This window comes from Alligator sinensis, unplaced genomic scaffold (genome assembly GCF_000455745.1).
Source record: "Alligator sinensis unplaced genomic scaffold, ASM45574v1 scaffold596_1, whole genome shotgun sequence".
Lineage (NCBI taxonomy): Eukaryota > Metazoa > Chordata > Crocodylia > Alligatoridae > Alligator > Alligator sinensis.
In genome coordinates this window covers 2,251,833-2,277,315 of record NW_005841967.1, presented here as the reverse complement: position 1 = coordinate 2,277,315, position 25,483 = coordinate 2,251,833, and the positions used below count along the sequence as shown (strand labels likewise).

The window sequence follows — 25,483 nt, the reverse complement described above, 5'->3', positions numbered from 1 at the left end:
GGCTGTGGCCCTGCAGGAAGGAGCTGTGGCCCCTGTGGGGGGAACAGTATGTGAGCTGTCAGGGAGCTGAGCTCTGCAGGGGGCAGGGGGCCCACCCCTCCTAAGCAGCCCCCCCCTACGCCCCCCTACACCTCACAATCGACCCACAAACCCCACACACCCAAGCCACCCTCACAAACCACTCACCCACATACCTGGCCTTGTGGGTCAGGAGTGAGGGGACTGGGGCGGAGGGGCAGGCTGTGGGTTGGGAGTGAGGGGCAAGGGCAGGGGCAGGGCACTGGCATATCAGTGCTGCACATACTGGTGAGCAAAGCGGGTAGGGGCAGCTCTGATTTTTCTATGACAAAAAAGCCAAAAGTTAAGACCAAACTGTACACATACTTAGAATTAATTTTATTATGATGACACAGGCACTGGTAAGCTTCCAAATTGCTTTAAAATTGTAAATATATCAATAAACCATTGCCCAATTGATTTGATCTCTCTCTCTTTCTCTCTCCAGTGGTCTTTTGTTTTACTTGTGGAAGAACATCGATTTTAGGGTATTTTAAAGAGTGACTTTAGGATTTTTTTATGAGGGATTTTGCAGTTTTTAAATAGGGAACACCAGAATTCCTGCTAGTGAGGCAAGTGGCAGGACCCAGGCAGAGGAGCCTGCTCAGAGCTGGCACCCAGGACCCAACTGGAGGTAGCTGACCTCCTGGCCAATTGGGGCCAAGAGGACATGCTTTGCCAGTTCAAAGTAGGCCACCACACTAAGAACATCCTCCAGACAATAGATGTCCACATGGCCGGGCAGTGGCACACATGGCGGTAATGCAGCACAAGGGCTAACTGTGCAGTCATATTCCACTGGCAGCAGGCCCAGAGGTGCAGATGTCTCTACTGGCCGTGCAGTCCCCATCCAGGTCTGGCTGACATGCATCCATAGGGCCACATGCTGTTGCAGGTGGCAACAGGTCAGAGCCAGGCAGCAGCCCCCACTGCCAGACTGCTGCAGTGGGTAGAGGGTGCAGGGAACAGTCAGGGATGCTGGCATGAGGAACAGTCAGCAGTCCAGCTGGCACAAGGGGTAGTATCCCCAGAAGCTCCTCAGAATGAGTGGCCCTGAGCTACTTGCCAGGGCAGCTTTTTATACAGCTGGGGCCAGCACAGGTGCTGGGCCCAGCCTCTAGCTCTCCCTGGCTGCAGATCTGGGAGGAACCAGGCAGGGTTATTTTTCCCCCCCAAGTGCATGTTGGTGTGAGGCAAATTGTGCCATGTCCAGACACATGTGCCAAGGCAAAAAGCCCCAGCTCAAATTTGTGCCTCTTCTATTTGAGCTGCTGCAAGTGCACGTGCCTGCATGTGTGAACGCACCCACGAAGTGCAATGCTAGCACTGTATTTGTTCTATGACTGTCGTCAGGTAGCAATGTGATGCCATTAAGTCATAGTGGCAGCCTTATTTATTTATTCTGTAATTAGCTGGATCAACACAAGATCTTCTATCTTCAGGAGCCCCACCTGATGATTGAGAACTGCTGTATCTGGCTTGCATATTTGGGTTCAAAAGCTAATGTAGCATTCACTGCAATGTGTCAATAGTTATTTCTACCATGATGCCTTAGTTGAACTTTTTCAGCTAATCCCAGTATTTTGGAAAAAGCTACCTACTTGAAACATCTTATAGGTCAATGTGATTGTTTCTTAAATCTACATAAAATGGCTATATATTCTCTTGGCTGTGTAGCCATGTGGTACTCCATAATATTTTTCTGTCATTGAAACTCCAATTCCTTCTTAAAGATTTGTTTTTTTCCTATTTCTCTTCAAGACTGTACCCAAATTCATGCTTCTCCCTTACATCTGTGAATTATTTTGTATGGTCAGTAATTTCCGTTGGAATTTGAGATACGTCATAATATGTGTAAATGTACTTGCTGGTAGAATTGGATCATTAATGTTATAAGACTCTTTATCATGTAATCATGCATTTCATTTGTGGTTTGGTGGTAGACCAATAAAAATGTGCCTATCAGGTGTCAAAGATGCATATCTTCAGTTTACAGTCTAAAACAAAGACTCTTGTAAGGGTAACAGGCCAAATATTAGAAGCACTTGACGAAGTGTTTTTGAACCCGAAAGTTTGCTTAATAATTATTTTCTAACTATCTGGGTTGGTCTAATAAAAGATATCAGATTCACCCAAGGAACCTTGTCTGAAAAGACTAAAAACATTCTTGCCCCTACAACCTCTCTTGCATGCATCAGACACATTAGTGAAATGCTGTATGAAAGGTGGCTCTTCCATCATATGTGCTATTCCAGGATTGTCTGAATAAAGAACTTCATTCACTTTGGGAGGGCAATCTACATTAATTTACCTAAAAAATATAAAGGAAAGGCAGAAATCAACTTCTTATCAAGGGGACCATGGCTCAAACAGCCCATGGGAAATAACAATAAGTAGGAATAATTAGAATATTTAAAGCAATTAGAATAATATATAATTATTATAAAAGAGTTAATTAAGAAAAACAGCCAATAAAAACTACATTTAGCTCTTAAAAACTGATTAAGTTAAGGGGCTATGTCTCCTGCTCGCTCTTCCACTAATTATTTTGCCAAAATCTAGTCATCATTTGTCTTCCCAGAGTACTATATTTTGTGATATTATGGTTGCTAAGTGGCAGGGCCACAAAAAGGTCTTTTTTGCTGATCTTTTGCTCATATAGCATATACAGTGGGGAAGGTAGTGTAACTAATGGACTCATTTTGCCACCATAAGCTGCTTCCAAGGAATTTTGCCAGTTTAGGTATAAAAGCAAAGTCTTTGTAACATAGACCAACCTTACAAAAAGTCTGGGTGAGGGGGGACAGACTATATGCTCTTTAAGGTCAGGTCAAGAATTAAACTGTCACAATTATCCAGGAACTTACTGATAGGGAGTTTAAAATTACAATCTCTCTCTCTTAAATGGTGTACAACAATTCAAGTGTTTTGTAGCCATAACAATAAAGATCTGAACAATAAAGGATGAAAGTGAAACCCAACTTCTTACTTCTGCGATGAAAACAGAAATAGCCCCTCTCCCCCCAATTCACACCACACAGCAACTGTGCCAAATAATCAGAGGTTAAAACAATGCAGGAATTGGAACCCTAGGGCGATGTAAGGGAGATGTGGATGGCTGTTAATGCTACTGTGGTCATTCTTTTTGATGATTTCTGCAGATGCTCACGTTTACATACTCTGTCCTGCTGCCTTCTCTTGCTTGCAGACAGAAGCTGTGTGGGAGTCACAAGAGCTGAAGTCTGCACTGATCTATTTCAGCTACTGAAGATGATAATATTGATGACGATATTATGTTCAACAATGTGTAGACTGTCAGCAGGTAAGTCACAAAAATATATACTGATACTGCTTTTCATATTCAGAGCTTTTCCTTTCATTTTCAATTCACTAGCACTGGGGTAGGCACAGGTGCCAGAGTGTGGCACGTGAAGGCATTTGGCTTGGCACGCGCACCTCGGGGCGGATGGCAGGGAAGGGGCCAGGGCTGCACTGCCACAACAAGGACAGGGCCTCTTGCAGCTCCCCCGCCATCCGCCCCTGGCACACCAACATCTTAGAAGCCAAGTTTGCAGGTGTTTTCAGCACTCTGTCCAAAAACGTTGCCAACCCCTGCACTAGCGCTTCACCACTGTTCGTCATAGTCTGCATTCTGCAACAGTGTAACATTGCTTCATCTAGGCTATGAAACTAAACCAACAAGAGTTGCATCAGCTAAAATGTGTCATCTCTTCAGTGGTTTGTCAGAGTACTAACTATGAAACTGATTATAATCACTGCTGGTATATTCCACACAGATTCCATGAAGTAAATACTACTAAATTAGATAAATGTTTGAGATATCAAAAGCCAAGTATCAAGCGTTCTTAGTCAGATACTACTTTTATCTGCATCTTCTCAAAAGTGGCTTGTGAGTGAATCTCCCTGAAAACTGGAAATTAGGATCCCCACCTTCGATAGCTAAAGTAAACTTTACATCAGGAGAAGCAGCAGCTACTACTGTTTGTCAAAGGTACTAGCAAAGTTGCACAGCTGTGTCCACCCTAAATCTTTGTCTTTAGTTACTTAAAATTTTATAGTTGAAATGATCCAACATGCCTCTGCCTGAAATTGGTGGTGGTGGGGGTGAAGGGAACAGTTCAACTATTTTGAGAGCAAAGTGAAAAAAAATCCACTTCCCCTAATATAAAAATATGCAAGTTTTTCAAAACTGTTCTAGCAGTAACTGAGCTGCGAGCATAAAGCTGATAATTACTAAGGACACAGGACTCGGTCCTGTTCAAACCAAGAACTTCAGCAGGTACTTATGTTAAATATTTGAGTTATCCAGCTGAAGCCTTTAAATAGCTGATACTTGCACTTCTACTACAAAACTGTAAAACTAGCTCTGACCAGATTGAAGACAGAATGCATCCCGGTAACTATGACATTAGCACACAAGGTGAACTCTCCAAGGCAGGATGACAGCATCCCTGCAGCAAATAGACATGAAAGGAAAACACAAGGAAGTCTCTTTTATACTTTCCAGGGCTTTGCTAATGGACCTTTCCAGACAACAGCTCCTAATGTCACTGGCTCCAGCTATGTCAGTCTATTTCTCTTTTTCTTAGGCTGACACTGCACTGATCTCAGCTATTCTTTTCACTGTGCTTTTACCTTTGTTTCTTGCCCCAGATATTAGTACATCTCATGCAGAACAAATTTGTGAATGATTCCTGTATTTCTTTGCCCCGAGTGAAAGGGTAGAACACACCCTCTCGTTGAACCAGTAGTGTCATGAGTTTTCAATGGGTGGCACTTGCTAGCATCTCTGTGCATAGCCAGAATCAATGGGATTCATTTGCGGTTGAAATTGCCCTTGGAGGAGAGTAGAAGAGACAGGACTTGGTAAGGGCATTTTGTCAGTCAGGAGTTTAATTTCACACAGAGTGCTCGAGAGCTCTTTTGGCGCACACATTTCAGCACCTCAAATGGTCTAATAAGTACTCACAGGAGCTTGCTGATAATGTCTGTGCATCATGAGCCACCTGCTACCCCTGAACCAGTTTTCCCATCAACATTTGCTATACATGAAAATCCCTCCCAATTCTCCCATTTGGGAACTAGGCTCAGCTGCATGTAGAAGCAGCAGATCTCACACTGGGAAAAGATGCAGAGGTATCTTCGTGTCTCCTCCCTCATGTTAGCTTGTTTCTTGCTTGTAGTGCCGTGAACTCCTTCAGGAAGATACTGCTGGACTGATCAGCTTTCCACTTTAGAAATTTACCCGCACCCAAAGGGTGCATGACATGTTCATCTGCTATTCCATGCCTGTGATTCTCTCTTCACTTGCACTGGTGCAAATCACAAATAATTCCAGTGAAATCCGTTGAGCCAGATTTGCATAGTATCTCTGAGAGAAAAATTGTCTTAGGTCTCTTCTTTAACCATCTCTCCCTTTTTACTGAAGCAGTTACCACTTGGAAAACAAGGTTAGAGGACATACTGTATTGACAGTCCTGTAAGTTGGTTCCAATTTGATGAGCGAGGGGTAGAATGCCTTTATGTTGGCTGCTGGCTATTATTGTACAACAGCATAGAAAAAGTAGTCTTTTATTTGCATGTACCTACAATATCCCAAAGCTAAAACAAAAATATGGCACAAGTTGGATCCAAACAGCCTTTTTTTCAAGTCTTCTCACATCAGGAATTAGGACTGTGAATATAAATCTGACACATTTGGTTGTGCTAGTCTGTACAAAATAAAATATGCATTACTTTAATGCCTTCTTTAGTTTGATCCACTGGGAATTTCAAATAAACATTACCCTTTTGTTTTCATATGCTTGGACTGGAATCATGTCTTGATAACAAAACACAAATACTAATGAAGAACCATAAGAAGCCATTAAATAATTTAATCATTGCAATTTACTACTTCCAGGCATGCTGCTGTTGAATTCTTAGTTTCTACTGCATACAATTTTGACTGGGGCTCTAAATATGTCACTGATGTCTATGGTAATTTACAGGAAGGATTTCTTATTCATTTATTTACCAATAAAAATTTTAGCTCAGATATAACATCTGGTTTCAAGAACAAGTCTGCATTTTTACCCAATTTTCCAGCTGGAATGACTAAAGCAGAAGGAGGTCAAGCAACTTGCCCAAGGTCACACAGCATACCAATAAGCCCAGCCAGAATTAGATCCTGGGATCATCTTGTCTGCTTTGTTCCAACTACTGAAGTATACACTTCCTTGCCTTGTGTTTTAAATATATAGAGACTCGTACACCACATTTCTGGATTCTGTGAAATATTGCATATTTGTGGCCTCAAACTCACTCATTAGACATGCACGTGCATATCCTCACAGCTCCTGCGAATATTCTGAACAATAGAGAAGAAGGCTGCATGAGATAATGTATCCTCTGGATACCCTGCAAGACCCAGCTGCTTAATGCAATTTTGGCAAAGAAATAAAAAGGATGGAAATTTCAAAAACAGATGTGAAGGACTCCCTTATTGTTTTATTACAAAAGGAATAAATGTGACTTCCTGATAATCTGAGTTATATATTTTTCAGTTGAGTCTGTGGCAAGGGGACAGATCAGAACAACATGTATCCTTGGAACCTTTTTTCTTCTCTCTCAGTTACTGGGGTAAAGAAAGAAAATCTAGATGATCCAAGAAACAGAGCACTGGACCAGGAGTCATATATCCTGCATTTCATTCCTGGCTCTCAGACTTACCTGCTGTGATCTTGGAAAAGACACAGCACCTTTCTGTCCTATTTTCAATTCTACCACCAGGTGTGAGCAAAACATGGCCCACGTGTCACATCTGGCCCATGAGGCACTTTCATCCAGCCTGCGGGCACCCACCAACAAACTGTATCCTGCTCAGCCTTTCTGCCCATGAGTGTGGGAGTGAGGCACCCAGGTATACACATACCCAACAATATACCTTATGGCACCTTGCTCCCACCCCTGTGGCCAGAAGGGCCCAGCTCAGCCAGCATGCAGCTTCCAGGTGGGGCTTCTGCTGCCACTGCTGCAATTGCCCCAGGAGGACCTGGTTGGCTTTTCTGGTGTCCCGCTCACTTGGGACAGCAGTTAGGGAAGCAGTGGGGCAGAGCTGCAGCTGAGTGAGGGCAGGGAGCATGGGAGCGGGGCTGGCGACAGCACAGAAGCTGCATCCAGGGGGCGGTGGGAGCGTGGACCTCAGGTGGGCAGGGTGGGGGTGCGAAGGGACCTCCCACACACTCCCCCACATGGTGCTCAGCCCCTGCTGCTGGCAGGTGGGGGTGCTCAGGGCACTCATACCCCATGTAGGCACTGGCACCACAGTGGCATGCAGCTCCAGCCAGCACTGCACGTGGGGGTGAGGAGCGCAGCCTGCCTGGCCCACCCGTCACGGGGCTCCACACAGCATGCCTTCAACTCCTGCACTCACGCAACACCAGGGGAATCCCACTGCTGGAGCCAGCTGCCTTCCCTGCCCCATGATAACATGGGGCCAACTGCAGCTACTGCCCCTGCTCTCCCCAAGACAAAACGTAAGGTGTTTGTTGTGGGAGACTCCCTCCTGAGGGGGACTGAGGGGCCAATCTGCCACCCCAAACCCTTAGCCCGGCAAGTGGGTGTCTTAGTGAGTATTCACCAATGTTCCCTATACAGTTAGCAGGAGCTTCTGAAGGGCAATTCAGAGTAAACTGTAAACTGAATGGGGAGTTTCCTGGAGCTAACTAATATGAAAGTTATCACATAAAAGTATGTCTGAATTTCTGCCTCTCTTCAAAGTTTAAACACTGAACTCAGGGCTGCAAGTTAGAATTGTCAGTAGAGATCCTTCAAACCCGTATCTTGCATTTCCTAGGAAAATTCACACATCATCTGGCTAAAAATAGTTTGGGTAGAAGAACCCTCCACTCCTTCTGTTAAAGCTGGGTAGCTAAACATAAAATATTCATAGGTCCAAAATAAAAGCTCAGTGAAGAGGAAGCTTAACTTGTTTAGTACTTTGGGCACTCACCTTGGGGAGAAGGAGGCCTGGATTCTGGTCCCTGGACCATTTATGCATCTTATTAGACGTATTAAAAGGGATAAAAACTAGAAACAATCCCAACAGCACTGAAAATGACCATGGCTGCTCTATTTTGTCCTGAACCTAATCATCCTACTACCGCCACTGCTGGCCCGCTGAGCAATCCTTGCAAAGCCAGCAGATCGCGGCGCTTCAGGGAGCCCACCCCTGCCCCAGCCCTGGTAAAATCTGTGTGCAAGGAAGGAGCCCCCCAGGGGGCACTTGCCTGCCTGTACACTAATGCCAGGAGCTTGGGGAATAAGCAGGAGGAGCTCATCCTCCTGCTCAGTGCAAACAATTACGATGTCATAGGGATAACGGAGACCTGGTGGGACTCCACCCATGACTGGACCACGGGGATAGATGGGTATACCCTGTACAGGAGGGATCGTGTAGAGAAAAGGGGTGGGGGGGTAGGTCTCTATGTTAAGGAAAGCTACACGTCCCTGCAAGCCGATATTGGCGACCAGGGTGGACGGCTGGAGACCCTCTGGGTTAAAATCCGTGGGGAACACGGCACAGGGGACACAATGGTGGGAGTCTATTACCGACCTCCCACCCAAAGTCCTGAGCTTGACCAGGAGTTTGCCCAGGAACTGGCTGAGGCAGCTTGCTCCAGGACCATGGTTGTCATGGGTGACTTCAATTACCCAGACATCTCGTGGGAGGATCGCTCAGCAAAATCTGAGCGGTTGTAGAGCTTCCTCTCGTGCGTGGATGACCTCTACCTGACTCAAGAAGTCTATGGGCCAACGAGAGGCAAAGCGCTGCTCGACCTGGTACTGGCTACTGGGGGTGACCTAGTCGGCGACCTAGTGATCGATGGGAAGCTGGGTGACAGCGACCATGAGCTGATCACCTTCACCATCCGCCGAAAAGCTGGCAAGTCGGTCAGCAACGCGCAAGTCCTTGACTTCAGGAAAGCCGACTTTGATAAGCTCAGGAGGCTTGTCAGTGAGGCCCTAAGGGACCGTGACCACAGGGAGAGGGGAGTTCAAGAGGAGTGGTTGCTCCTCAAGGGAGCGATCCTCAATGCACAAACTAAGTCTATTCCATCTCGGAGGAAAGGCAGCAAGAGGGCACAGCAGCCCCCCTGGCTCTCCAGGGACCTAGCAGATCTCCTGAGGCTAAAAAGAAAGGCCTACAAAGGGTGGAGGATGGGAGTCACCTCCTGATAACTGACGCCCAGGAAAAAGCCAACCTATTAAATAGGTACTTTGCGTCAGTCTTTCATCAGTCCCATGGGACGCCCATGCCCGCTACAGGGCCGGGAAGTCCGGGTGAGGGTGATCCCCTGCCCTCCATTAATGCTGACTTTCTGAAGGAACATCTTGAGAAGCTGGATACCTTCAAGTCAGCTGGCCCTGACAATCTTCACCCCAGGGTACTCAAGGAGCTGGCGAGCATCATAGCCCAGCCTCTAGCACGGATCTTTGAAAACTCTTGGCGCTCTGGTGTAGTGCCCGAAGACTGGAAGAAGGCCAATGTGGTGCCTATCTTCAAGAAAGGGAGGAAAGTGGATCCGGCTAACTATAGGCCCATCAGCCTGACTTCTATCCCGGGGAAGATCTTAGAAAAGTTTATTAAAGAGGCCATCCTTAATGGACTGGCCGACGTCAACATCTTAAGGGATAGCCAGCACGGGTTTGTTGCGGGTAGGTCTTGCTTGACCAATCTCATTTCCTTCTACGACCAGGTGACCTATCACCTGGACAAGGGAGAAGAGATTGATGTCATATATCTTGACTTCAAAAAAGCCTTCGATCTGGTGTCCCATGATCGCCTCTTGGAGAAACTGGCCAATTGTCGCCTTGGGTCCTCCACGATCCGCTGGCTGGAAAATTGGCTCCGGGGTTGGACCCAGAGGGTAGTAATCGATGGAAGTCACTCATCGTGGTGTCCTGTGACCAGTGGGGTCCCCCAAGGCTCTGTCCTTGGACCCATACTGTTCAACATCTTCATTAATGATGTGGACACTGGAGTCAGAAGCGGACTGGCCAAGTTCGCCGATGACACCAAACTTTGGGGCAAAGCATCCACACCAGAAGACAGGCAGGTTATCCAGGCTGACCTGGACAGGCTCAGCAAGTGGGCGGACGAGAATCTGATGGTGTTCAACGCCGATAAATGCAAGGTTCTCCACCTTGGGGGGAAAAAAACCCACCGCATCCTTATAGGCTCAGCAGTGCTATGTTGGCTAGCACTATGGAAGAAAGAGACTTGGGGGTCATCTTTGACCACAAGATGAACATGAGCCTGCAATGCGATGCGGCGGCTAGTAAAGCGACCAAAACGCTGGCTTGCATCCATAGATACTTCTCAAGCAAATCCCGGGACGTCATTCTCCCCCTGTACTCGGCCTTAGTGAGGCCGCAGCTGGAGTACTGTGTCCAGTTTTGGGCTCCACAATTCAAAAAGGATGTGGAGAAGCTTGAGAGAGTCCAGAGAAGAGCCACGCGCATGATCAGAGGTCAGGGAAGCAGACCCTACGATGACAGGCTGAGAGCCCTGGGGCTCTTTAGCCTGAAAAAGCGCAGGCTCAGGGGTGATCTGATGGCCACCTACAAGTTTATCAGGAGTGACCACCAGCATCTGGGGGAACGTTTGTTCACCAGAGCGCCCCAAGGGATGACGAGGTCGAATGGTCACAAACTACTTCAAGATCGTTTCAGGCTGGACATAAGGAAGAATTTCTTTACGGTCCGAGCCCCCAAGGTCTGGAACAGCCTGCCACCGGAGGTGGTTCAAGCGCCTTCATTGAACACCTTCAAGATGAAACTGGATGCTTATCTTGCTGGGATCCTATGACCCCAGCTGACTTCCTACCCTTGGGCGGGGGGCTGGACTCGATGATCTTCCGAGGTCCCTTCCAGCCCTGATGTCTATGAAATCTATGAAATTACTGAGTGCTAAACAAGCATATGAGTGATATATGGCTTGTCCTTTAACAGCTAAACAGACTGGTCTCATAGCTTACCTCTAACATTAGTTGCTTTTTGGTCAGAGATGAGAATCTCCATGTATCTGCTTTAAGTTCTTTTGTTTTATTTATTTATTTTTAAGAATGTGCAAGAATCCTAGGACCAAATACCTGTTGTTTTATACCAGTGCAAGTTATGGTAAATTCTTCTGGATTTGCACCAATGGAATGGAAAACAGAGATGATAACAGAACGTTGGTCTGGTAATTTCAAGCATCAATAGTTTTGAAAAGCATCATGGATAGAGAGTGGGGAAAGCAGATGATCTATAGAGCACAATCCCATTTTTAACAAGAGTTTCAGAGTGATCCTTACAGCATCAGGAAGTCTGCAAACACTATAATATGGTTATTTATCATGGGATAATTAGTTTGGTATAACACTAGGAATAGTAAATTATTGCATTTAATGCAAGCCACCTAGGTGTCATTGATTAATAATAGATCACAACTGTAAAAACAGAACTTCTGGGACAATATTTAAAATTGATTGTACAGGTAAAAGCATATACTTATTTTTCTTAGAGGGGCACAGCCAAGTTGCACAGACAAAAGCTTGTGTTATTGGATCTTGGTTGTGTTGTCCCTACTAGATTAATTAAACCTCCATCATACCAACATGGTGTTGTAATTAGAGGAACTGTTGGCTACATGTTATCTGGTGGCACTCACACCAAACATGCTTCCTCCATGGATTCCACAAGGGAAGATGTAGTGGTTTGCTTAAGGTCACACAGCATGTCAGTGGCAGGGCAAGGAACTGAATCTGGATCTCTCATATTCCAGGGATCCACCAGTACCCTTAGCACCAGGTTACCCTCCCTCCCAGCTAGCTAGAATAAGCTGCGTTAGCTTATGCTACAAGCATCTTATTGTTTACATTGGGGTGGGCAAAATACAACCTATGGGCTGAATCTGGCCCACCGAAGGATTTTTCATCTAGTCTGTGGCAGGTTCCTTGGTCCCACCTGGCCCAGGCATGGAGGAAAGCCCAGGTCGAGGCACGTGCAGCTGGTCCCACTGCCCCCAAGTGCACAGCGGGGCTGGGGCAGGACGGCTGCACTCCATTTTCCAGAAGCCCCGGCAGCGGCAGCTCCTTCTAGCTGCCTCAGACACCGGCCCCAGCCCTGCTGTACAGGCACCCTGATGCCCTGCACTCACCACTGAGCGCTCTGCCCTGGCTTCTGCCCTGCACTGTCACACCCCAAGATCCTAGTCCCAGCCCCATTCCATCCATGCACTCTGCTGTTGTGGCTCCCAGCTGGCCTCCACGGAGACCCCAGGATCGCAGGATGGTGACAGCGTGGGGCCAGGACTGGGGCTGGGGCAGAGCCCTGGTTCTGCAGGCAGGCATGTGCAGGGACTAGATTATGCCTCCGCCCCATCCCTGGCCCCACACTGTCACCACCCCATGATCCCAGGGTCTCCATGGAGAATGGCTGGGAGCCGCACAAGCAAGGCACATGGCCAGGCAGACAGGATGGGCTGTAGCTGGGCAAGGAGCTGCGTCAGGAGCTGGGATCATGGGGTGGTTACAGCACAGGGCCCAGGTCGAGGCAGAGCTACAATCCATTCCCTGCATGCCACTGGCTTCCAAACTGGCACCTGCCACAGGGGTGTGCAGGCAGTGGACTGGCTTTGCCCTGGCCCTGCACTGTCAGCAGCCCATGATCCCAGCCATGCCCATCTATCCCACTCCTGAATACCACTTGGTCCACCTACAGCCCCATCCCACATAGAGAGTTTTGTTGAGCTGTTGTGTGGGTGGGAGGTGGGTGGAGAGTGCTGACCTAGTCTGCCACATCTCAGCAAAACTCCCTGTATGGCCTGTGGACCCAAATAATTGCCCACCCCTGGTTTAGATAAACCCTCAATATCCACTCACCTATTTAACCCTGAATCATTCAGACCCTAAGGCTGATTAATAGCAAAAGTTATTGTGGCTCCCGGCTGGTCTCCACAGAGACCCCAGGATCGCAGGATGGTGACAGCGTGGGACCAGGAACTATTTAAAAGTTGCTGTCATGTAAGAAAAGGCCAGAAGGGTTCCTACAGGGTAACATCACCTTCCCCTACTCCTCTGGCCAGTTATAGCTGCTGGGAAGGCTACTTGATAGCAAGAAATTACTACAGACATTAAAAGCCATTCATTTATTGTTGGTGAGGAGAAGCAAATTTGAATGGCACACTAAACAATGAATAACTACTTATCTCAAGAGCAGTTTACGTGGGGCCAGTTTCTGAAATTACTTACAACATTCATGACTTATGGAGTTACTCTGGTTTTACATGCATTTAGCAGAGCTTGGGATCAGGCCCTATGAGTCCAGAATGTTACTGTAATGACAACAAAATGTATCTGAGCCAGGAACATCAGGAATAGTTTTGTCACACTCCATTCAGCTTTCCAATTTAACCACGAGGGAGACGGATTGATGTTTATTCTGAAATCAAGGCTAAGTTATTATTCTAGCAAAAAGAGGGATGAAATATTAGTGTGGGTGGAGAGGAGTAACACCTGTTTGAAAAAAAAAGAATAAAGATCTTCTGACACAAAAAAGAAGGAATAAAGCATTGCTAGAGATCGGAATGCCTTGCTTTGTCAAGTCAGAGCACTGGCTGCAAGTGGTTAAAAAGCAAATCTTACAAAAGTATCTTTTAACAAAAGAGTGCTGATTTGCTTTAAGATGAGAAGGAAAAAGTTTGGGTTTTTTGTTTTCTTTTACACTTGGCTTCTCTTTCTCCTTATTGAAGCTCTTCCTTTCTCACGTATTGTCTTTGCCTCTGTATCTCTTTCCATCTTTCCCCCCCCACTTAGTTCTCCTGGTAGCTTTTATTTTGGCAGTCTCCTTTGGTTGGCTGGCTTTTTCTTCCAATCCATGTCTCTTCCTGGCTCTCTCTCTCATTGGAAGGACTTCGTACAGTGCATACTTGTTTCCAAGCTAAGTCAACATATCCATGCTTGGAGCCAGAGACTTGGGAATAGAGTCTGATCTCATATACACACATTTACATTCAGAGTAACCCCAATCTAAGTACTCTGGATTTATATTGGTATATACAAGATAAAAAATTGGCCAAAAGGGCCAAGGTCAGCAGTAGTGTAAGTATTAATATATTTGTTTGGCATGGGTACAAGTCAGAAAATAGATGTAAGGGGGTGTTAATGGCAAAGTTGTATAATTGGCCCTGATCTGGCATTCTGAGGGCATGCAGTATGAGCGTGATTGACAACTTCTTTACATTCTCGTTTATCTACTTCAGTCCATCGTATTTTGTAGAAACTGAACCAGTTTACCACAAGCTGAATTTAGACCTGGGAGCACAGAGCAGAGAGTAAACAAAGCTCATTAAACTAAAATGACAGAGAAGGGGATGTTTTATTTTTCAACCTCCCTGTATTTGCTTTCTTGGATGTACCTTCTCAGCATGTGAGTGGGTTCCAATGCCTATCTAGTAGGGCTGTGAGAAGCTTCGGTCACTGATTCAATTCAGAGGAGATTCGGCCTGATTCAGCGGCCAAATCTCTGAATCCGAATCGAATCAGGGGACCCTTTAATCTCTCTGAATCAAATTGGAAGACTCCGATTTGATTCTGAGAGATTTGACGATTCGGACATAGACACAGCTTTAAGTTTTTTCTACGTACCTCGAGTTACTAGGCGGCTCGTGAACGCTGAGATGGTGGGGCGGATGGAGCGTTCCATGGGAGCACAGGAGGGGTCCCCAGCTCACTCAATGGTGGACCCAGAAGTGGATGAGAAGCACTTCCAGTCTGCTTCCGGGTCTGCCACGGAGTAGGCAGGGACCCCCACCTCCCCCCTCAGCTTGGTGACTAGTGCCTCCTGGGTCTGGGGGGCACCTGGGGTCCCCCTGCAGCCGATCACTGAACTGGGGGGACCTGATGGGGGGGGTCTGCCACCATGCACGGTGGGGGAGGGGTCTGCCCCACCATCTCAGCATTCACAAGCCACGCCTGGTACCTCAAGGTATGTAGAAAAAACATAAAAAGCTGTGTCTATGGATGAATTGATGATTCTCCAAATCAGAATTGAATCTTCAGATTTGGATTCGGCTGAATTGAATCGGGACAGTGATCTGAATCAGTTAATTAAATCACTATCCCCCAAATCAGGCCAAATCCAAATCCAAATCAAATATGGCCCGCTTTGTACAACCCTACTATCTAGGACAGGTTCTTAAGCCTGCCTGTCTAGGCTAGTATATCAGGCCCATCACTTTGGCATCTGAGAGCTATACAACAACACTCATTTTGTACTCTTGAAGAATGCCTAAAAAGCTCAGGTAACATTATTATCACTTTGGTTCAGAGGCTTCTGTAAGAGTGGGACTGCCTGACTTCAGGTTGCAATTAGGTGGTATTATTCTTAGCTTCTACATGAGCAAAAATTATCTAAAAAGAGACTGAGGAGGCAGGGGCAGGTATTGGTCACAAAGTGAAACATTTACAACTGACAAGCAATAAACAATAGTCTGTTTTAGCAGGAAGAGGATGAGGTGGTTTTCTTCAGTTTATAAACTTGCATTCAATAAACCGTTTTAGTTAAAATTTTCAAACCATATTACTAAATATGTACTAATAATATTAATTATATGGATTTAGAAGGAAATCACAGAATCTCAGATGAAGCTTTAAAAGAAACCAAATTTCATGGCAAATTCTGCAATTTTGAAATCTGCCTGTATTCTAAGTGGAGAGAAACATCAACATTTGGAATTTACTAGAATTTTTTTTAAATTTCATGTTAGGACAATCAAAACACTTTCATTTCCAATATAAAAATCAAAATTGTAAAGAAAATTAAATTTTAAAAAGAAAAAAAAACCAAAAAGAAACATTTTGCCTTCCAAAATAAATAGTTGGTATTTTTCTCAAAATGAAATTTTGTAGTAATCAATACAATCCCATAGAACAGTGATATTATATAGTCAACATTTTCGAGTGGAAAATTGTTGACTAACATTTTCAACTAGCTCTAGTCTAGATGGTACAATAGAGTAAACTGGAGGCTATGGCACACTTTCACCTCTAGCAAGATTTGAGAGAGAGCCATTGTCATATTGTGACTAGTGCAACAAAGACAAGTGCAAAGTCCTGCACTTAGGACAGAGCAACCCCATGCACCAGCACAGGCTGGGGGCTGACTGGCTGGGCAGCAGCTCTGCAGAAAAAGACTTGGGGGTTACAGTGAACAATAAGCTGAATATGAGACAGCAGTGTGCCCTTGTTGCCAAGAAGGCTAACGGCATACTGGGCTGCATTGGTAGGAGTGTTGCCAGCAAGGCAAGAGAAGTGATTATTCCCCTCTATTCAGCACTGGTGAGACCACATCTGGAGTACTGTGTTCAGTTTTGGGCCCCTCACTGCAGAAAGGAAGTGAATAAGTTGGAGATAGTCCAGCAGAGGGCAATGAAAATGGTGAGGGGGTTTGGGCACATGACTTATGAGGAAAGACTGGGGAAACTGGGCTTTAGTCTAAAGAAGAGGAGACTGAGAGGGGACTTAATAGCATCCTTCAACTACCTGAAGGAGGGGTTGAAACAGAATGGACCTAGACTGTTTTCAGTAGTGGTAGATGACAGAACAGGGAGCAATGGTCTCAAGTTGCAGCAAGGGGAATTTAGGTTAGATACTAGGAATAATTTTCTCACTAGAAGGATAGTAAAACTCTGCAACAGGTTACCCAGAGAGGTGGTAGAAGCTCTGTCTTTGGAGGTTTTCAAAACCCGGCTAAACAAAGTTTTGGCTTGGGTGATCTAGTTGGGGTGGTCCTGCTTCGAGCAGGGGGTTGGACTAGATGACCTCCTCAGGTCCCTTCCAACTGTAGCTTTCTATGAGTCTATGATATTATTGTGGAAATCTTTGGCTTAGATTTTCTCTCTCCATTAATTATAGGACTTTACATTGTTGCCTATCACTCTAGTATCTATTGACCAACAAACCTAAGCATCTCCACTGAAATCAATTATTCTACACTTCTGAAAGAAGGAAATAGTCTTTTAGAGTTTAGGAATAAAACAGAACATAATTAAAGCGTTTGTGATTATATCTGTTAATTCAGAGTGGTTGTTTTTACATTTATATCCCCCTTTTTTTTTTTTTTTGCTTCTAAAAAATAAATCTACCTATGGTTCGTCCTTAAGGGTCTTCGTATCATTCACTAATTTATTTTAAAATTGTTCGAAGAGCAAGAGAGAAGGCAAACTGAGGTACAAATTTTGCCTTAGAGATCATTTGATTTGTGGAACTCCTACCTAAATATGTAAGGCCCCCAAACAGCTCCCGGTCAAGACAATAGTAGTTCCCCCAGATCAAAGGGTGCAAGATCCCTCCTGAGCACCATTCCCCTTTCTGCAGGCTTGAGGGATTCTGCAGCTATCACTATATGGGCTGAAAAGATAACAGGTAGCTCTCCTGAGTAAAATGGCTGAGAGCAACAAGGGAATTCAAATCTCTGTTATACCCCGCTGGAACTGGAATCATGCAGGCTTGGTGACAGAGAAGCAGGGATGATACTGCAGACCAGCAAATCAAGTGTGTGTGTGTGTGTGTGTGTATACACTGCAGACGAGCAAATTAAGTGTGTGTGTGTGTGTGTGTGTGTGTGTGTGTGCGTGTGTGTGTGTGTGTGTGTACACATCTCTTTACAGCAGAAAGCACTTGGAAGCATAAGGCTGCATGTGACTCCACATGATCAGTCATAAAAAATTGAGTTTTCATCCTTTTCTTACCTGTCCTTAGGCAAGTTACTTTACCTTTCAGTTTCAACATTCATATCTATTATGCGGGGATTATAACACAAACCATCTACACCTTACAGGGGCATTAGGAGGATTTCTTCACTAATGCCTAAAGAGCATTCTGAATGTGCATACTAAATATTGTTATTTTAAACTGCAAAGGCCTAAAACCACAACATTAGAGGTTGTGGTTGCTCTTGCAGGTTGCTGCTCCCAAAGATTTTCCTTTCTTCCTTTCATTTCTGCCCCATTGTTCAGCTGTATACTGCTTTAAAAAAGCAGTATTCCTTTCAAACACTTTTGCTCTGCAGGATGATGTTTTGCTTGCCCTATTATAGCTTTCTGAACCTGCGCATTTTATATTCTGCTTTCAGAATTCCATTAGAGGTGCAAGCCAGTTCATTCCATCGTACTAGAAGTGTCTCTGCAGGGGTAAAAAGAGCAAAAAGTTTTTTCTTTTTAAATCTTTTTGTTGCTAAAAATCAGAAGCACAAATCAGTGATAATTACAAGGAAAAATTGAGCTCAGTACTTACAGGCCATTTTTATACTGTCACTTTTCAGACCACATCCACATTTCAAGTAGAATAACAGTTCCATTGAGCTTACAAATGCAGCTCTACTCTGAAAGGAGACTGTGTAACTATTATACCAACCATTTCCATCTCATGTTCATTTTCTCTATCTTTCACTGAGTACATCTATCCTACTGCACATATGGAGAGCCATATCTGCTACCAAAATTGACAAAACCAGAATTTCATTCTTATTAGCACTGTAGATCCAACAGAGCACAAACTAAGATGGATTCTTTTGCTGCATTGCTGACAGAATTGCTTAAGTCCCAATAAATTACATATGTGGAACCTCACTGACGTCAAGATGTTTGCAGCCATTACTAAGGGCACAATGTGGCCAGCAGAGCATTAATCACAAAAAAAGAAATATCTGTAAGACAATTTACCAAAGAGTACAGCACTCTGAGATGCCAACTTTTCAAAGCAGAATTTTATTGTGTATATCACTCTACTTGTTTCCTCTCTCACATGCTTCTGTTGATAATGTATACAAATTAAAGGTCTTCTCCAGCTCCAACTGAAACCAGTAGCAAAAACTGGGCACAGGCTAATGTCCCAAGTCTGTACTATAAAGGGAATTATATTAATCTTTGATTATAAACATGCTTAACATTGACATTTATATCGAGGGCAAACGGATACAAATATTTTATTTGAGCCATTACTTGGCTACTTAAGAAGCATCTTTTCCCCCTTAAGCCATCAGACTAAAGAGGTGGTATCAAATCTGTTTGTTGGCCTAAAGGAACATTCAGAACATGGTTCCATTGTTTAGCCAATCTGTGCTTATCACCAAGATAATTGGGAGATCTTGAGACTGTGTAGAACACGGGCATCAGTTACTGTCTAATGATGGTGCTCATCATAGGGAGTTAACTGCATCCATCTGATGTAATGATGGGTATATCTCAAAAATCAATATACATATAAATAGTTAATAAATATTCTGGAAAAAAACTTAAAAGAACACTACTGTGGAGATTTATTTTAGAATGAAAAGTAAAGGCTCAAATGTCAGACCTTATGAAAAAAATGTTGGCTCTCATTTTAATCTCATTTCCACTAGCTTTATAAGAATACAATTCCAGCAATTCCAATGGAGTAATTTCTAATTAACACCAGAATAAGTGATCTGAGAAGCAACTCCAATGGGCATTTTACAGATTGGCTCCTGTAACTGCCACAGACTTGTACCACATACTTGGGAAAGTCACTTCAATTTATTGTTTCCTCATCTATAGAAATTGAAATAGTAATACTTACTTTCCCTTGCAAAGTTCTTTGAGAGGTAAGGATGAAAAATGGTATACAGAAGTTAAGTTAAAACATCTTGTTATTGCTAGTTATAGGATTACAATAAAAGTTCAAAACTTACTGCCTTGTGTTTAACTGGATCTCAACTGTAGCCTCAAACATCATCTGTTGCTCTTATTCTCCATAAAATCTTACCTATCAAGGATACAGCATCACCACATATCAACAGAAAAGATATAGGTGGCCTTGGAAGGAAAAAACACACACGTGTCTCCAGTTGTGCTCTGAAGGCAAAAATTCCCTCCTAAACGTTAGTACTCTCTCTCCAAACACTTTACTCACTAAAAAAAAATGCCTTGCATTTGAAAGCTTGCTTAAACTTTACCTCAGCCATGCAGTTGATCCAATAAAAGATATCACCCCCCAAAATCTTACCTTTTGCCTATCAAACTGATTTTACATAACCCCAATTAGCATTTATGGGCAGAAATATCTTCATTTTTTTTAAAGCTTTTTGACTAGTCTCTTCCTTACCTTCTGCAGTATACCGTTGTTTTAATGTATTTGGTGCTACTTACTTTATCTCATACTCCGTTATCTCATTCCTGATTTCACAGTGAAGTTGAAAGCCTTCTATGCGTAGGGTCATCAGTGAGATGTTCATCTAAGGCAGGGGTCGGCAACATTTTTTGGGCAGAGGGGCAAAAACACCCATAACCTTGACTTGTAAGATGTTGGTGTGCCGGGGCAGATGGCAAGAGACCTGAGAGGCACCCGATCTTTGTTGTGGCAGTGACACCCCAGCTCTTTCCCAGAGGCACACGTGCCAAGAAAAATGTCTTTGCATGCCATGCTTTGGCATGTGTGCCAGGGGTTGCCTACCTCTGATTTAAAAGTGTATGAATTGAGATAGGCTGCTAAGTCAGGGTTGGGCAAAACGGCAGATCCAACCGGCAGCCGGACTCCATTTCCCAGCAGCCCCTGCTTGCATGACTGGGGCCGGTCTCCATACTGCAACTCCACTGTGATAGCACAAGGCTGGGATTGCCATGGAGATCATCCCTAGGCATGCTGGCAGGGCCCAGGGCAGGGCAAGGCAGGGGGCTGCTCTGGAGCCACTGGGATCTTGTGGTGGGGGCAGCTTTGTTTGGGGCCAGGGTCACGCTGTGATCTGCAGCCTGCATGCTCCAGGCAGGGGCACACAGGCAGCAGATCATGGCTCTACCCTAGCTCCTTGCAGCGGTGACAGCTTTGTCCCGAGCTGGGGCAGAGCCATGATCCGCTGCCTGCACACCCCTAAATGAAACGTAAAGGCTGTAGATCGCAGCTCTGACCTGGCCCCGGACCAAGCTGCCCCCGCCACAAGATCTCAACAGCTCTGGAGCAACCCTCTGCCCTGCCCTGCCCTGCCCTGCCCTGCCCTGCCAGCATGGCTGGGGATGGTCTCCATGGCAACTCCAGCCTTGCACTAATCACAGCGCAGCTGTGACCAGGGTCTCCATGAAGACCATCCCCAACCATATGGGCAGGGGCTGCTGCGAAATGAAGTCTACTGCCAGCTGGATCTAGCCTGCAGGCCGGACTTTGCTTGCCCCTGTGCTAAGTGCTGAGCCACTGATCACGTTGAGCCAATTCATACATCTATTGAGAGACCACGGAACGCTCATTCTCCTATGGCTTCAAGAAAAGATAACATATCTCAGTCATCAGGCTACTCTTTCCATTACCCCTTATCTTGTAGATTAAATTACCCAATTACCTAAGGATGAGACATCATGATATAAAATTAAATCAGAAAAATAAATGTCAATAAAGATATCAGAATTGTTTTCCGAACTGGCAGGAATACTCGAATCTGTTTTCTGTGTTGTTTACAGAACTTGCAACAATGACGATGCAGTTGGCACACAGTGCTCATTGCGTATCACACACATCATAAACATCTCATTGTTTCTTTGTCCGTCTTTTGTATCCACCTGTTGTCTCTTATCTTGTATTTGGGGTGAGGAGCATGGTTCTTGTTAAATGTGTGCTTAATCTTTTGGGACAGAATTCTCTAGGCATTACCAGACTACAAATAAAAAATAGTAAGAAATTCAGGTTAATAGCAATTACATTTTTGATTCACAAGGGCAAATTGTCAGGAGTTAAAAAAACCCAGATGGCCTCATTCCACATGGTACCTATTGTACAAAAACTACATAATCTATTTCCTTTCTTTCCTACTGCCTACATGGCTTAATTCATATTAAATTAGGGAACCATATTACCTTGCATCACCTTTGATTTTTAACGTTACTAATGTGATATGATAAAATGAAATTCCTGAGATAACCAAAAACATTTTCAAACTTATATTTCCATGAATTAAGAGTTTTTCAAATACGAGGAAATATATAAAACTGTAAATCACAATGTGCAAATGCCTGGCTGCTGAAAGTGTTTGGGGTAAGTTCTATGCAACGTTCATAGAAGGATTTCTAGATTATGTGACATGGAAATTTCACTGTATATCCAGGATGCAATAGTTTAGAAATAACAAGTCTCTGAAGCACAGGAGAAAAGGGCTGCCTACTTGGAACAGCTATTCATACAAAACAGGTTTAAAAAGTACAATATTGTCCAAGTATCTTCATAATGAAAAACTCCCTATAGCTTATTTCACAAATGTTAAGATGAAATGTAGATCAACTGCACCTGAAAGACAGATTTAAGTGACCAGTGAAAAAGTACTAGGATCCTCAGTGGGTAGAAATCTGGACTTGCTGAAAGATTGGATTGAAACACTAAGGATCTGACTCACAAAATGTAATTATACCTAGTGAATTTCTGAATTTTATAGCATTATCTTCATCATCTGAATATTCGCACTTCCTGTTGCCTTCAAATATGAAAATGCTTAGTAAATCAGTAGCAATCCCTTTAGCATCAGAAATCACTAATGTCAATAATCAAGTCTAAGTAAAGCTCTTTTGCATGTAATATAGTCTACTACATTACTGATAAATAATTGTTAGTGATAGGCTACAGCCAAGTGAGAGTCTTAGCATTATACACACATCTGGCTAGGAATCAGTAATCTTCCATCTTCTTTGTCATGGTGTCTTTTCAAACAACAGTTGAAATCTATCTGAAACAGTACCATTCATTTTTGCCAGAAGAGTTCTGAAGCAACTTTCTTTCGAAGTAACTCACATTTTATATCATTATAATATCTAACCACAAAGCTTGATGCCATCTTATTTTAGATACAAATGTGTTTATTTGTAACTAACTGCTACTAGCCTATATCTAATCTGTGAAATGCAATAACTATTCAACAGAAAAAAACATGTGCAACTCGCTTTTTTAGGGGGCAACACTCAATATTACTTGTTCTTACCTTCTCCCCCATCTCCCACAGGGAGGTGAAAGGATCAATGTCCTCCCCAGCTTCTCAGGAAATCTTGGAGACAAGCTCTTTATGGGACATGGACATTTACTGGGAAAGGGATAAGGACTGAGTAGATCGTTGCAAGATTGGGTGCTATAGCCTTGGAGAACACACAAAGTTGCCACTTTAGTCCACTTTCTTGTTCTGTTTGGCAATTGAGGACATCCATCTATGAACAAGTGGCTGGCCTCTCCTGGATCTCTACAGACACTCTAGGTTCCACAATTTATTCCATGCTGGGGTAACTCCCACTTCCCAGATACTATGCTTCTTAGCCTCAATCCCATAAATTCTACTGCAGTTATGCAGTCAAGATGATTGACAATTTGGTACTGTTGAGAAAGCTAGTAAAGACGCATTGCACACCAAATTCTAATCTGAACAGATTTACACGTAAGAGTCTGTATGCCATTATGTAAACGTTATAACAGATTAGTGCTTTGGCATCCAACAATTTTTTTAGACCGTTGTCACTTCATATTTATTGTAATCCAAATAATTACCATCATCAGAGACGATATGTTTTAATTCCACAGAGATAGGCTATTTAACCTTTGACTGAACAAAAAGAAATATGCATTTTATGGAGACTATAATTTAAAGCAAAACAACGGATTTAAGATATGAGACTTAAAAATGATTAAATCTTTCTCTTTCATTCCCAAAACCAATTACCAATATAAACCTCAGATAAGAATCTCTGCTTGGTAGGTTGGCTTAGCTAGGATCCAGCCCACTGTTTCTCATCATAGTTACCATGACTGCAGCATGGCACTTCTAAAGGCAATAAAGCCACTACTATTATTTCATGATGGGTCTGAAATTATCTAGTGTTCCTGATGCACATTCATGTATGAATTACTATGTATAATGATAAAACAAGCTGTCAGAGGACACAATTTAGACTTCATCATAATGTACTTTAGTTGAGAGTCTCTATATTACTCAAATGAAGTACAGTACATGATGGCTTTGATGTAAATTGGCCAAAATACTAATGAAATAATCAGATCGTTAAACCATGGCAAGAAGCAGAATATGGTATCAAATACTGTAATTATAATATAGAGAGATAATACACTATTCAGATCTATACACTTACAAGATATAGCTATACTTCCAGTTTCCAGAATTTTTGAGGAATTTGAGTAACTAAGAAGTTTATATAATCTTCTCAAACAATGATTTAAATAAGGATTTCCTCTAACACACATGTGAATATTAATAAATGGCCTACAGTGCTTGTTTAATTACAATCACAGCATAAGATAAAAAATAAAAAGGACTAGTTCATAGAACAAGAAACCTCCATCCGAATGCTATCTTTCACAAAAAAAAGATACAGAACTGACAAACTGACTACTCAGCTAAAAGAACTATGTATTTTTTACTTAAGGGTTACTCAGAACAAGTAAAGCAGACAGGCTTGGTTTTTTTTGCCACGAACAGTTTGTTGCAAAGACCTATGGGAAAGTAATTTCAATTTCAATGAAACAGACAGTGCACAATTTCCTAGCTGTCTGCTGTTTCGCATTCAAAATCTAACATAAAACACAATAACCCACATTTTGGTTTTAATGCTTGCAGTATCTTACAACGGTACCACAACACAGATTAATTAAACAACAGAATGTTACTCCATATACAGCATACATGCACATCACAGTTTCAGCTTTAAAGTAAAAATTCAGCTGTCTGACAAGGACAACAAATCTGCCACAAGACTAACATGATTGCAAACAGTTCCTCAAATACTCTTTTCTTGTGACTATATAGTTAAAGATAATAAATCCCATAACATCTGTAATAATAATCCTGTCAACTGAGTCTGTTGCTAAAGTGTACTGTACCATTATGATGAGAGTTCTGGGTCTGCTCATTTCATCATCACTATCCAGTGGCAGAATTTCATGTGACAATTCCTCTTGTCGTCGTCTACAAATATGTGGACAGTTCCTCTGTACCACAGAACGAAAGGCTTGAAGCAGAACAATGCTGGCAGCACAACCCATATCTGCATCCTGAAGCCTACAAAATAACTTCTATGTTTATGCTACGTTTGAAAAACAGTGGCTCCTTGTCCCTGAAAACAGCCTACAGTGCAGCTGCAGCCAGCTAGCTCTCCAATCGCTTCCTTGAGCTGTGATCATCTGATCACAACCAAATAGCTTGGATGCGATATAGGAAAGATTTTGATCCACTGAAACTAAACACACTCACGCAACATTAAGATCTTTTTCTCCCTGTGTATGCTTCTGAATTCACATGAGAACATTTGTGCTTCCTGTGTTTTACAATAATCCTCCTCTGATTCCATGTCTTGTGGAACCAAAATTATTAAAATCCCCAGTTTAAG

At 43.5% G+C, this 25,483-nt stretch overlaps 1 protein-coding gene across 7 annotated transcripts in view; it reads right to left on the bottom strand.

Moving 5' to 3' along the window:
* DOCK10 (dedicator of cytokinesis 10) overlaps window positions 1-25,204 on the bottom strand; it is a 194,024-nt gene extending 168,820 nt beyond the window's left edge. For all 7 annotated transcript variants that reach the window (XM_025200420.1, XM_014518563.2, XM_025200424.1 and 4 more), the window contains exon 1: window positions 24,978-25,204. In XM_025200420.1, the coding sequence (XP_025056205.1) occupies window positions 24,978-25,139 (162 nt within the window). In that variant the 5' untranslated portion in view covers window positions 25,140-25,204. The remainder of the gene's footprint in view (window positions 1-24,977) is intronic.
* Window positions 25,205-25,483: the final 279 nt, after the last annotated feature.